We start from the raw sequence: 13,813 nt of genomic DNA on the forward strand, positions 1-13,813 counted from the left end.
GACTGAAAGTGAGGGGATGGAAAAAGTTATTCCATTCAAATGAAAATCAACAGAAAGCTGGAGTAGCAATTCTCATATCAGACAAAATAGACTTTAAAATAAAGACTATTACAAGAGACAAAGAAGGACACTACATAATGATCAAGGGATCAATCCAAGAAGAAGATATAACAATTGTAAATATTTATGCATACAACATAGGAGCACCTCAATACATAAGGCAAATACTGACAGCCATAAAAGGGGAAATCAACAGTAACACAATCATAGTAGGGAACTTTTACACCCCACTTTCACCAATGGACAGATCACCCAAGATGAAAATAAATAAGGAAACACAAGCTTTAAATGATACATTAAACAAGATGGACTTAATTGATATTTATAGGACATTCCATCCCAAAGCAACAGAATACACTTTCTTCTCAGGTTCTCATGGAATTTTCTCCAGGATGGATCATATCTTGGGTCACAAATCAAGCCTAAGTAAATTTAAGAATTGAAATCATATCAAGTATCTTTTCCTACTACAATGCTATGAAACTAGATATCAATTACAGGGAAAAAAAGCTGTAAAAAATACAAACACATGGAGGCTAAACAATACACTACTTAATAACTAAGAGATCACTGAAAAAATCAGACAAGAAATCAAAAAATACCTAGAAACAAATGAAAATGAAAACAGATGACCCAAAACCTATGTGATGCAGCAAAAACAGTTCTAAGAGGGAAGTTTATAGCAATACAATCCTACCTTAAAGAACAAGAAACATCTCAAATAAACAACCTAACCTTACACCTAAAGCAATTAGAGAAAGAAGAACAAAAAAACCCCAAAGTTAGGAGGAGGAAAGAAATAAATATCAGATCAGAAATAAATGAAAAAAAATGAAGGAAACAATAACAAAGATCAATAAAACTCAAAGCTGGTTCTTTGAGAAGATAAACAAAATTGATAAACCATTAGCCAGACTCATCAAGAAAAAGAGGGAGAGGACTCAAATCAATAGAATTAGAAATGAAAAAGGAGAAGTAACTACTGACACTGCAGAGATACAAAGGATCATAAGCGATTACCACAAGCAACTCTATGCCAAAAACTGGACAACCAGGAAGAAATGGAAAAATTCTTAGAAAAGCACAATCTTCTGAGACTGAACCAGGAAGAAATAGAAAATATAAACAGACCATTCACAAGCACTGAAATTGAAACTGTGATGAAAAATCTTCCAACAAACAAACGCCCAGGACCAAATGGCTTCACAGGCGAATTCTATCAAACATTTAGAGAAGGGCTAACACCTTTCCTTCTCAAACACTTCCAAACTATAGCAGAGGAAGGAACACTCCCAAACTCATTCTACGAGGACACCATCACCCTGATACCAAAACAAGACAAAGATGTCACAAAGAAAGAAAACTACAGGCCAATATCACTGATGAACATAGATGCAAAAATCCTCAACAAAATACTAGCAAACAGAATCCAACAGCACATTAAAAGGATCATACACCATGATCAAGTGGGGTTTATCCCAGGAATGCAAGGATTCTTCAATATATGCAAATCAATCAACGTGATACACTATATTAACAAATTGAAGAAGAAAAACCATATGATCATCTCAATGGATGCAGAGAAAGCTTTTGAAAAAATTCAACACCTATTTATGATAAAAACCCTCCAGGAAGTAGGCATAGAGACAACTTACCTGAACATAATAAAGGACATATATAACAAACCCACAGCCAACATCATCCTGAATGCAGAAAAACTGAAACCATTTCCACTAAGATCAGGAACAAGACAAGGTTGCCCACTCACACCACTATAATTCAACATTGTTTTGGAAATTTTAGCCACAGCAATCATAGAAGAAAAAGAAATAAAAGGAATCCAGGGGCTTCCCTGGTGGCACAGTGGTTCAGAGTCCACCTGCCAATGCAGGGAACATGGGTTCGTGCCCCGGTACAGGAAGATCCCACATGCCGCGGAGCAGCTCGGCCTGTGAGCCATGACTGCTGAACCTGTGCGTCCGGAGCCTGTGCTCCGCAACGGGGGAGGCCACAGCAGTGAGAGGCCCGTGTACCGCAAAAAAAAAAAAAAAAAAAAAAAAGAAAGAAAGAAAAGGAATCCAAATTGGAAAAGAAGAAGTAAAGCTGTCACTGTTTGCAGATGACATGATGCTATACATAGAGAATCCTAAAGATGTTACCAGAAAACTACTAGAGCTAATCAATGAATGTGGTAAAGTAGCAGGATACAAAATTAATGCACAGAAATCTCTTGCATTCCTATACACTAATGATGACATATCTGAAAGTGAAATTAAGGAAACACTCCCATTTACCATTGCAATAAAAAGAATAAAATACGTAGGAATAAACCTACCTAGGAGACAAAAGACCTGTATGCAGAAAAAATATAAGACACTGATGAAAGAAATTAAAGATGATACAAATAGATGGAGGGATACACCATGTTCGTGGATTGGATGAATCAGCATTGTGAAAATGACTATATTACCCAAAGCAATCTACAGATTCAATGCAATTCCTATCAAACTACCACTGGCATTTTTGACAGAACTAGAACAAAAAATTTCACAATTTGTATGGAAACACAAAAGACCCTGAATAGCCAAAGTCATCTTGAGAAAGAAAAACGGAGCTGGAGGAATCAGGCTCCCTGACTTCAGATTATACTACAAAGCTACAGTAATCAAGACAGTATGGTACTGGCACAAAAACAGAAATAGAGATCACTGGAACAGGATCCAAAGCCCAGAGATAAACCCATGCACATATGGTCACCTTATTTTTGATAAATGAAGCAACAATATTCAATGGAGAAAAGACAGCCTTTTCAATAAGTGGTGCTGGGAAAACTGGACAGCTACATGTAAAAGAATGAAATTAGGACACTCCCTAACACCATACACAAAAATAAACTCAAAATGGATTAAAGACCTAAATATAAGGCCAGACACTATCAAACTGTTAGAGGAAAACATAGAACACTCTATGACATAAATCACAGCAAGATCCTTTTTGACCCACCTTCTAGGAAAATGGAAATAAAAACAAAAATAAACAAATGGCACTTAATGAAACTTAAAAGCTTTTGAACAACAAAGGAAATCATAGACGAGACGAAAAGAAAACCCTCAGAATGGGAGAAAATATTTGGAAATGAAGCAACTGACAAAGGATTAACCTCCAATTTTAGAAGCAGCTCGTGCAACTCAGTATCAAAGAAACAAACAACCCCATCCAAAAATGAGTAGAAGACCTAAATAGACATTCTCCAAATAAGACATACAGATGGCCAAGAAGCACATGAAAAGCTGCTCAACATAACTAATTATTAAAGAAATACAAATCAAAACTACAATGAGGTATCACTTCACACCAGTTAGAATGGGCGTCATCAGAAAATCTACAAACAGCAAATGCTGGAGAGGATGTGGAGAAAAGGAAACCCTCTGGCCCTGTTGGTGGGAATGTAAATTGATGCAGCCACTATGGAGAACAGTATGGAGGTTCCTTAAATAACTAAAAATAGAATTACCATATGATCCAGCAATCCCACTACTGGGCATATACCCAGAGAAAACCATAATTCAAAAAGACAGGGCTTCCCTGGTGGCGCAGTGGTTGAGAATCCACCTGCCGATGCAGGAGACACGGGTTCGTGCCCTGGTCCGGGAAGATCCCACATGCCGCGGAGCGGCTAAGCCCGTGAGCCATGGCCGCTAGGCCTGCGCGTCCGGAGCCTGTGCTCCGCAATGGGAGAGGCCACAACAGTGAGAGGCCCGCATACCACAAAAAAAAAAAAAAAAAAAAAGACACATGCACCCCAATGTTCATTGAAGCACTATTTACAATAGCCAGGTCATGGAAACAACCTAAATGCCCATCGACAGATGCATGGATAAAGAAGATGTGGTACATATATACAATGGAATATTACTCAGCCATAAAAAGGAATGAAATTGGGTCATTTGTTGAGACGTGAATGGATCTAGAGACTGTAATAGAGAGTGAAGTAAGTCAGAAAGAGAAAAACAAATATCATATATTAACACATATATGTGGAACCTAGAAAAATGGTACAGATGAACCAGTTTTCAGGGCAGAAATTGAGACACAGATGTAGAGAACAAACGTATGGACACCAAGGGGGGAAAGCTGCTGAGGGTGGGGGTGGGGGTGGGGGTGGGGGTGTGATGAATTGGGTGATTGGGATTGACATGTATATACTGATATGTATAAAATGGATGACTAATAAGAACCTGCTGTATAAAAAAATAAATAAAATTAAAATAATACAGATAGAAACCTTGTACCTTTGACCCAGTTTCCCCCAATTGCAACATCTTATCAAACTATAATAAATTATCAGAACCAAGATATTGTCATCAATACAGTCAAGATACAGAACATTTCCATTACCACAAAGAGCCCTCATGTTGTCCTTTTATAGCTGCACCCACTTCACTCTCACCCCTCCTTCCTCCTTAACTCCTGGCAACCACTAATTTGTTTTCATTTTTATAATTTTGTCATTTCAGAAAAGAAATTATACAGTATTTAAACTTTGGGGTTTTTTTTTTTTTCATTCAGCATAATTCTTTGGAGATTCATCCAGGTTATATGTATCAGTAGCTGGCTTCTTTTTATTGCTGAGTAGTATTCCTTGGTGTGGATTATCACAGTTTAACTATTCACCTGTTGAGGGGTATTTGGGTTCTTTTCAGTTTTGCGCTGTTACAAATAAAGCTGCTATAAACATTCAGGTATAGGTTTTAGCATCAACTTAAGTCTTTATTTCTCTGGTATAAATGCCTAAAAACGCAGTTGCTGGGTCATACGGTAGATGCATGTTTAGTTTTCTAAGAAACCACCAAACTGTCTTCCAGAATGACTATGCCATTTTTCATTCTCACCAGCTGTGTATGAGTGATCCAGTTTCTTAGGAGAACATTATGTATAATGTTGGCTGTAGTTTTTTTGTAGATGTTCTTTGTTAAGTTGAATTCCCCTCTATAACTAGTTTTCTGAGAGTTTTTATCATGAATGAATGTTGAATTTTGTCAAATTATTTTTCTGCATTAATTTGTATGACCATGTGATTTTTTTTTCAACTTGTTAATATGATGGAGTGCAGTGATGGATTTTCAATACTAACTAGCTTTGCATCCTTAGAATAAACCCTACTTTGTCATTATGTATAATTCTTTTTATTTTTTTGAAAGTGTTTTTTAAAAATTTACTATTTATTTATTTATTTTGGCTGTGCCAGGTCTTAGTTGTGGCATGCGTGATCTTTAGTTACAGCATGTGGACTCTCTTAGTTGTGGCACATGGGTTCTTAGTTGAAGCATGCAGACTTCTTAGTTGTAGCATGCGAACTCTTACTTGCTGCATGCATGCAGGATCTAGTTCCCCGACCAGGGATTGATCATGGGCCCCCTGCATTGGGAGCACAGAGTCTAACCCACTGGCCCACCAGGGAAGTCCCAAGAGTTGTTTTACTTGGTGGAAATTTTTAGGACTTCAAGCCTGAGAGGCAGCATCTCAAGTAACCCTGAGAGAACTGTTCCTAGGAGGGAGCCAGGATATATAGGAGTTTTGCAACAAAGAGCAGGTAGTCTGAACATCAAAAGATTATTATTAATTAAAGAAAACCATATTGTCTAGATTTATGTTAATTCTTCTTTAGACATTTGGTAGAGTTCTCCAATGAAACCATTTGGGCCTGGAGATTTGTTCTGGGGGTAGTTTTTAATTTACAATTCAGTTTCCTTAATAGTTATAGGGTTATTCACATTATCTATTTTATATTGAATGAATTGTGATGGTTTGTATTTTTTGAGGAAGTGATCCATTTTGTCTAAGCTGTCAATTTTATGTGTTTAGAGTTGTTCATAATATTCTCCTGTTATCCTATTGATAGGATAACAGCAGGGTCTTCAGTGATACCCTATTTCATTACTGAAATTAGTTATTTGTGCCTTCCTTTTCCTTTGTCTTGTTAGAGGTCTGTCAATTTTACTGGTCTTTTCAAAGAATATATATTGATTATTAATATATAAAATTATACAATATAATAATTGATATGACTTAACAAGATCTTGGTTTCATGATTTTCTCTATTTTTTTGGTTTTGTTTTCAATTTTATTGATTTCTGCTATTTATCATATCCTTTCTTTTGCTTTCTTCAGACTTATTTTGCTTTTTTTTCTAGGTTCTTGGTGCGGTAGCAAGGAGTATTGATGTGAGACATTTCCTCTTTTCTAATCTATGTGTTTAGTGCTGTAAATTTTCCTCTCAACACTGCTTTACCTGTATTCCACAAATTTTTATGTATTGTATTTTCATATTAATCCCATCAGGTATTTTTCAATTTTCCTTGAGATCCTCTTTTTAAAAATTTTTTTAATTAATTACTTTGTTTATTTTAATGCTATTCTTTAAAAAAAATTTTTGGTCTATTTTCTCTCTGTGGTTCAGATTGGGCAATTGCTATTGTCCTGTCTTCCAGTTCACTGATTTGTTCCTTTGTCCCCTCCATTCTGCTGTTGAGCCCATCCACTGAGCTTTTTATTTAAATGGTTATATTTTTCAGTTACAAAATAAATATCCATTTTTTTCTTCTTTATTTCTTCTTAGTAATTTCATTACTAAGACTTAAGTTCCTTTGCTGAGGCTTTCTGTTTTCTCACTTGTTTCAGTTGTGTTTCTATTTACTGATTGAAGCATTTTTATCATAGTTGATTTAAAATCTTTGTCAGAAACTATAACATTTCTGTTATCTCAGAGTTGTCATCATCATAAATTTTAAGGCTTCTTGGGTTTTGTCATGACAAATAATTTTTTATTAAAACCTAGACATTTTCATATTATGTTATGAGATTCTGGATCTTATTTAAACTTTCTATTTTAGCTGGGTTTCTCTGACACTGCTCTGTTAGAGGAAGGGGTTGCACCTCATTACTGCCAGGCAGAGGTAGGTAGAAGTCCAGCTTCCCGCTCAGCCTCCACTGATAGCTGAGAAAAGGGGTGCATTCTCATCACTGGGTGGTCCCCAATGACATCATAGAGGGGAGGGAACTTGTTCCAGGTGTCACTCCTTACTTGACACTCTCTGTCTGATACCACCCTGGCAAGGATGTTGAGATACCTCATCTCAGCACTCACAAGGGTGGAAGTCTGTGCTGGCATGAGTAGGATTGGGGCCAATGCTTTTTTCTTTAGTATTGGCTTGGGTAGAGTGGTTATTCTCTAAGTTTTCTGTCTTTCTAGCAGCCTCTTCCCAATCCTTCAGCTAAAGACAGTATTTGTTGAGGCTGTTTTTTGTTTGATTTTTGTCTGTGCTCATTGGTATTTCCAGGTCGCTGGCTTCTTCAGCAACCTGGAAATAGAAGTCTTTGGAAATACCAATTTCATAATTCGTGCAAGTATCCTATAAACCACAATGTGGAGATCTCTGGGAAAACCTGAACTGCAGAATAGGGACTGGTGCTGAAGCTGAGGTAGAGTCTGCTCCACTCTAGATCTGGGGCTTGGGAAACACACACTTAGGCATGTATGCAGAGCACATAAATTTAGCAACTGAGATGAAATGGATCAATTCCTCAAAAGCCACAAAATACCAAAACTCACTGAATGTGAAATAGATAACCTGAATAGTTCTACAACTATTAAAGAAGCTGAATACACAGTTTAAAATATCCTGAGAAAAGAAATCTTCAGGCCCAAATGGCTGGTAAATTCTGCTAAACAGTTAAAGAAGAAATAACACAAATTCTACACAATCTCTTCCAGAAAAACGAAGAGGAGGAAGCACTTGCCAACTCATTTATGAGACCAGAATTACACTAATCCAAAACCAGACAAGAACAAACTACAGACCAGTATAGATGCAAAAACCTAGCAAATGTAATCCAGCAATATGTAAAAAGAACAACCAAGTGAGGTTTATCCCAGGAATGCAAAGCTGATTCATATTCACATATCAATCATTAAGAAAATTAATCATTGTAATGTGCCATATTAACAGCCTAGAAAAGAAAAACCACATGATCATATTGATTGATAGAAAAAGGCACTTGACAAAATTCAGCATCTATTCATGATAAAACTCTCAGCATACTAGAGATAGAAAGGAATTTATTTAACCTGATACGGAGCATCTAAAAATTCTACAGCCAACATCGTACTTAATAATGAAAGACTGAATGTTTTAATTCCCAAGATTGGGAACAAAGCAAGGATGTTTACTCTCACCACTGCTCTTTTTAAATTTTTATTTATTTAATTATTTTTAGCTGTGTTGGGTTTTCATTGCTGCCCGCAGGCTTTCTCTAGTTGGGGCGAGCGGGGACTACTCTTCATTGCAGTGCGCAGACTTCTCATTGCAGTGGCTTCTCTTGTTGCGGAGCATGGGCTCTAGGTGTGCAAGCTTCAGTAGTTGTGTCATGTGGGCTCAGTAGTTGTGGCTCACAGGCTTTAGAGCATAAGCTCAGTAGTTTTGGCACACGGGCTTAGTTGCTCCATGGCATGTGGGATCCTCCCGGATCCAGGGCTCGAACCCATGTCCCCTGCATTGGCAGGCAGATTCTTAACCACTGTGCCACAAGGGAAGTCCCACCGCCACTGCTCTTTATCATCATAGAGGAAGTCTTAGCCATTGTGGTGAGACAAGAAAAAGAAATAAAATGCATAGTTGGGGGAAAAAATAAATAAAACTGCCCCTCTTTGCAGACAACATGACTGTGTAGAAAATCCTTAGGAATCTACCAAACAAAACAAAAACAGTCCTCCTAGAACTAATAATAAGTGAATTTAGCAAAGTCATAGGATTAAATCAACACATAAAATTAATTTTATTTCTGTATACTAGCAGTGAACAATTGGAAGCTGAAATTTTTTAAATACCATTTACAATAGACTAAGAAAGGAAATAGGTACAAATCTAACAAAACATGTATATAATATACATGCTAAAAATTATAAAAGTGTGAAAGAAACCAAAAGAAGCCTAAATAAATACAGAGAAATACTGTGTTCATGGATTGGAAGGCTAACATAGTAAAGATGGCAGCTATTCTCAAATTGATCTATAGATTTAATGTAATTCCAATCAGAATCCCAGCAGAACATTTTTGTAGATATAAGCAAGTTGATCCTAGAATTTATATGGAAATGCAGAGAAACTAAAATAATAAAACAGTTTGAAAAAGAAGAGTAAAGTTGGAGGAATCACAGTATCTGATTGAAGACTTACCATAAGCTACGACAATCAAGACAGTGTGGTATAAGGAGAGACACATAGGTCTTTGGAACAGAATAGCAAGTCTAGAAATAGACTCATAAAAACATGGGTCAATTGACTTTTTTACATAGGTGAAAATATCACGAAGATAAAAGTCTCCTGACCTGGTATTAGGCAAAATGTTCTTAGACATGCACCAAAAACATGACACATAAGGGAAAAAAATTGACAAATTGTACTTCATTAAAATTGAACACTTTGGCACTATGAAAGTCACTATTAAGAGAATGAAAAAAGCTATGGACTGGGAGAAAGTGTTTGCAAATTGCCTATCTAACAAATGACTGAATAATGAACTCTCTAAGCCCAGCTCTCTAAGCCCCAAATGACTTGAACAGACTTGTCACCAAACAGAATTTATAAATGGCAAATAAACACATCGAGGTGACCAATATCATCAACAATTAGGGAAGTGCAAATCAAAACCACCATGAGCTATCTCTGCATATTGTTAAAATGGCTAAAATTTTAAAATACTGACGATAGCAAGTGCTGATGGTTTGGAGAGTAACTGGAACTCATATACTGCTGGTGGGAATGCAAAGTGGTACAGTCACTCTGGAAAACTTTGACGGCTTCTTATAAATATTTACCACATGACCTAACAATTCCATTCCTGGTATTTGCTTTAAAAAATAAAAAGGTATGTTCACACAGAATAATTCACCAAATAATAATAATAATAATTCACCAAAAACTGGAAACAACCCAATTGTCCTTCAACAGGTGAATGGAAAAACAAATTGTGGTACCTCCCTACAATGGAATACTAGCCAGCGATAAAGAGCAGCTGATACACAGAACAATTCGGATGAAATTCAAAGGAATTATGCTGAGTGAAGGAAGCCTCTAAAGAATACATGCTAAATGATTCCATTTATATGACATTCTGGAAAAGGCAACAGTATAATAACTGAGAACCATTCAGTGGTTGCTAGAGGGCAGAAGTAGAGCTAAAAAGGGGCAGCATGAGGGAGTTTTGGGGGGGAGATGAAACTGTTCTGTATCTTGATTGTGGTTATACCAGTATATACATGTGTTAAAATTCATAGAACTGTTCACCAAAGAAAAAGTTCATGTTTACTAAATAAATAATAGTCATAACACAACAAAGGATGCTGGACCATTCTCACACTGAAATTATCTTAGGAATTATCTAGATTGTCTATAAGCAGGTCCACCACCTTACATTTAACCAAGTTTCAATGGGAGTGTGGCGTTAGCATTCAGAAGGGCCAGTAAGGAGTGTCTTGGCAATAAGACAATTGCTCAGTTAGACCATCTTGACTTTAGACACCAGGATATCCAAAATAAATTATTTTTCTGAGCAAATAAAGTTTTTTTTTCTAACCACCAATGTTACCTGCAGCATTCCATGGGTATGTGGCTGGCTGGTTATTTCAAACAAATTAACTCTTCCATTAAAAAATATATAGAGGACTTCTCCGGAGGCGCAGTGGTTAAGAATCCACCTGCCAATGCAGGGAACACGGGTTCGAACCCCGGTCCGGGAAGATCCCACATGTCGTGGAGCAACTAAGCTCATGAGCCACAACTACCGAAGCCCGCATGCCTAGAGCCCGTGCTCTGCAACAAGAGAGGCCACCACAATGAGAAGCCCAGGCACCACAAACGAAGAGTAGCCCCCACTCACCGCAACTAGAGAAAGCCCGCATGCAGCAACTAAGACCCAACGCAGCCAAAGATATAAATAAATAAATAAATAAATTTATTAAAAATATATAGAGTAAGGCTTGAGAACAGTCCTTGGCGTAGAGGATGTTTTCACAAAACTACCAGTCTGTGTTACATGTGGACCTCAGACACCAGCTTATCTCCTTCTTCTGCTGCCCTTTGCTCCCCTGCAGGAGGTGGTGGCTCACTGGATCGCTGAAAGCCGCATTGCCATTGAGGAGATCCGCTTGTTGACCTTGAAAGCTGCCCACAGCATTGATACTCTGGGCAGCTCTCGTGCTAAGAAGGAGGTGAGGCCCGTTGGACCACCATCTGCCAAGCCTTCTCCGAGAAGTTTGTCCCACTCTTTGGGCATTCCAGGTTTCATGGTGCCTTGAGGGCACTCAGAATATTGGAAGCTTCCATGTGATTTGGGTTTAAAAATTATAAATGTATAATTTATACATTTATACAGTCACCCTTGCTAGTTTTCCTTTCACTGGGCTGCTTTAGGGAATGATTTTCAGGATGCAGAATATCTTCAGCTTTCTTGAGATGCAGCAACAGAAGGCAGAGAAGGTAGAGAAATACCAAACTTTATACTGACTTGGAATTGTACCCGGTATATTACTTTCTGCGAACCTCTTGACCTTGGGCAGAGTATCTGACTTGTCTGCTTATGGCCTAGGGTTCTAGTGAAGACTGACCAAGTTGATACAGAATGCAGAGCACTGTGCTGCCATATAGAAATGTTTCATAGAAGACACCTCTCATCCCCTGCCTTATGTTTCTGGCTTATTTGGAATAAGAACATGATCATTTAATTATAAAAGCAATGAAATTGCCAAAGGAAAACTGATTATCGAAGACTTTTTAACTCTTTATGATCCCTAAGGTGATGAAAGTCACTTATCAGTTGCCTGAAATCCTTTCAGAAACAAGACAATGCAAGTAATAAATAAGTTAATAAAATGTGATTTGGAAGAGATATCTCTTTCCAGAAGGTCTGTGTTGACTGAAATATGTCCGTAAGCTGCATTAGTGGATCTTTGTTGGCTTTCATCAAAGATCGTGTTTCAGTGGTGTGTGTATGTGGGAAAGTTCCCTTGTTTCTTTTCACAAAGAAAATACAGATTATATCAAATTCTATCACATTGTGTATTGTCTAAGAAAGCAACATTCTTTTCATATCTTGTTTACGTAGATTGCAATGATTAAAGTGGCTGCCCCTCGGGCCGTCTGCAAAATTATTGACCAGGCCATCCAAGTGTGTGGAGGTGCCGGTGTTTCCCACGAATACCCTCTGGCTAACATGTGAGTAGATGTCATTTAATCACCATCTACATTTGATGGGCTTGGAGTTAAAAATCTACAGATGGCTTGATACTAACTGTTTATGAAGAAAATAAAGATAACTAACTTACTTTAAAGCATAATTAAAGGCTAGCTGAGGCAATATAGGTATTTTATTATAGAGCTCAGTACCAATAAATAGTTTTATGATTACAATTGTCATTTCACTCAATCATGTTCACTTTTACACTGAGAAGATGCACTGAGGGTTCCTGGGCTGTAAATAACTCATGGGGGTTCATCCTGGAACAGGAAGGAGAGGAGGGGAGCAGAGCAAGGCTTAGGTATGCACTTAGGACACTTGTACCACCCACACGCGGAGGCCATGGCCAGACTGCAGCAGTGCGTGCCAGCCACCATCTCATGTCCACAAGTGCTTGCTGGGATCAAGAAGGAATACTCTCCACTGCCCATCACCACTGGGCGTGGTGCCACCTTCTCTCCATCAGTTTATCCCCCATCCATTTTTAATAAGAAAGAACTAAATATATAGTACTATATATTTATAGTATATAAATGTTATATATTCTTCATGGCCTGTGGATTACCTAAGATATCACCTAGTTCTAGCAAATACTAGTATCTACAGCAAACCAAGACTGAGATTAAGCCCACTGCACTGTGCCATTTAAGATTCCACTCCCAAGGTGAGGACTTGAAAATGGCATTTCACAGCCCTAGGGCTGACTTCCCTTGATTTTCCCTGTGCAATTTTTCTTATCACTGCCTTGGCGAGATTTCAAACACTAATAATCTTGGCTTAGAATCAGAGTGACTGATGTTAAAGCATCAGGTTCCTCTTTGATAAGTCCCGCCATCCCTGCTCTTTGTGTTTTTGCAGGTATGCCCGAACGCGAACTTTGCGCTTAGCAGATGGGCCCGATGAAGTTCATCTCTCGGCAGTCGCAAAAATGGAGCTGTGGGACCAAGCCAGAAGGCTGAGGGCCAAGGTGTAGAATTCATCGGCTCCAGCATTTGTATCTCATTCAGCTTTTGCAGCAGTTTAAGCACAGGATTAATTACTCACTTTGGTAAAGATTTGAGCATCGGTTTTAATCAATGGGTTTTGTCATTTCAAGGGTCACACTTAAAATCTTATAATTTCAAGGGTTTCAGTGAAAAAGGAAATTTCATAGCTATTTCCATTCAGTCTAACACCTAAGTGTATAGCATTTATTTTTTAAATGCTCCTCTTGTAAAGAAATCATGAAATAAATTAGAGAACTAAAGCATAGCGTAAAAATATTTTCACTTTTTTACTTTCAGGAATTGTTCCACTTAAATAAATATTCAAGGAGTATTTAATCACTACTTTGTAAAAAATGTTGTGGGATCCCCTTTTTAACATTGGTTTTAGGGGTTGGTTTAACACTTCGTGGTAATGTTTGCACTGGAGAAGGATGGATGACTGATTGGGTCATTTTAGAGTTTGTATTGCTATA

The 13,813-nt window shown here is 37.7% G+C and overlaps 1 protein-coding gene across 1 annotated transcript in view; it reads left to right on the forward strand.

Annotated features, from left to right (window-relative positions):
* ACAD11 (acyl-CoA dehydrogenase family member 11) overlaps positions 1 to 13,445 on the forward strand; it is a 95,121-nt gene extending 81,676 nt beyond the window's left edge. Inside the window, 3 exon segments of the mRNA XM_059065341.2 lie at positions 11,213 to 11,329; positions 12,223 to 12,332; positions 13,213 to 13,445. Of these exon segments, the coding sequence (XP_058921324.1) occupies positions 11,213 to 11,329; positions 12,223 to 12,332; positions 13,213 to 13,327 (342 nt within the window). The 3' untranslated portion in view covers positions 13,328 to 13,445.
* The last annotated feature ends 368 nt before the right edge of the window (positions 13,446 to 13,813 follow it).

The sequence above is a fragment of the Kogia breviceps genome, chromosome 5, assembly GCF_026419965.1.
Source record: "Kogia breviceps isolate mKogBre1 chromosome 5, mKogBre1 haplotype 1, whole genome shotgun sequence".
NCBI lineage: Eukaryota > Metazoa > Chordata > Mammalia > Artiodactyla > Physeteridae > Kogia > Kogia breviceps.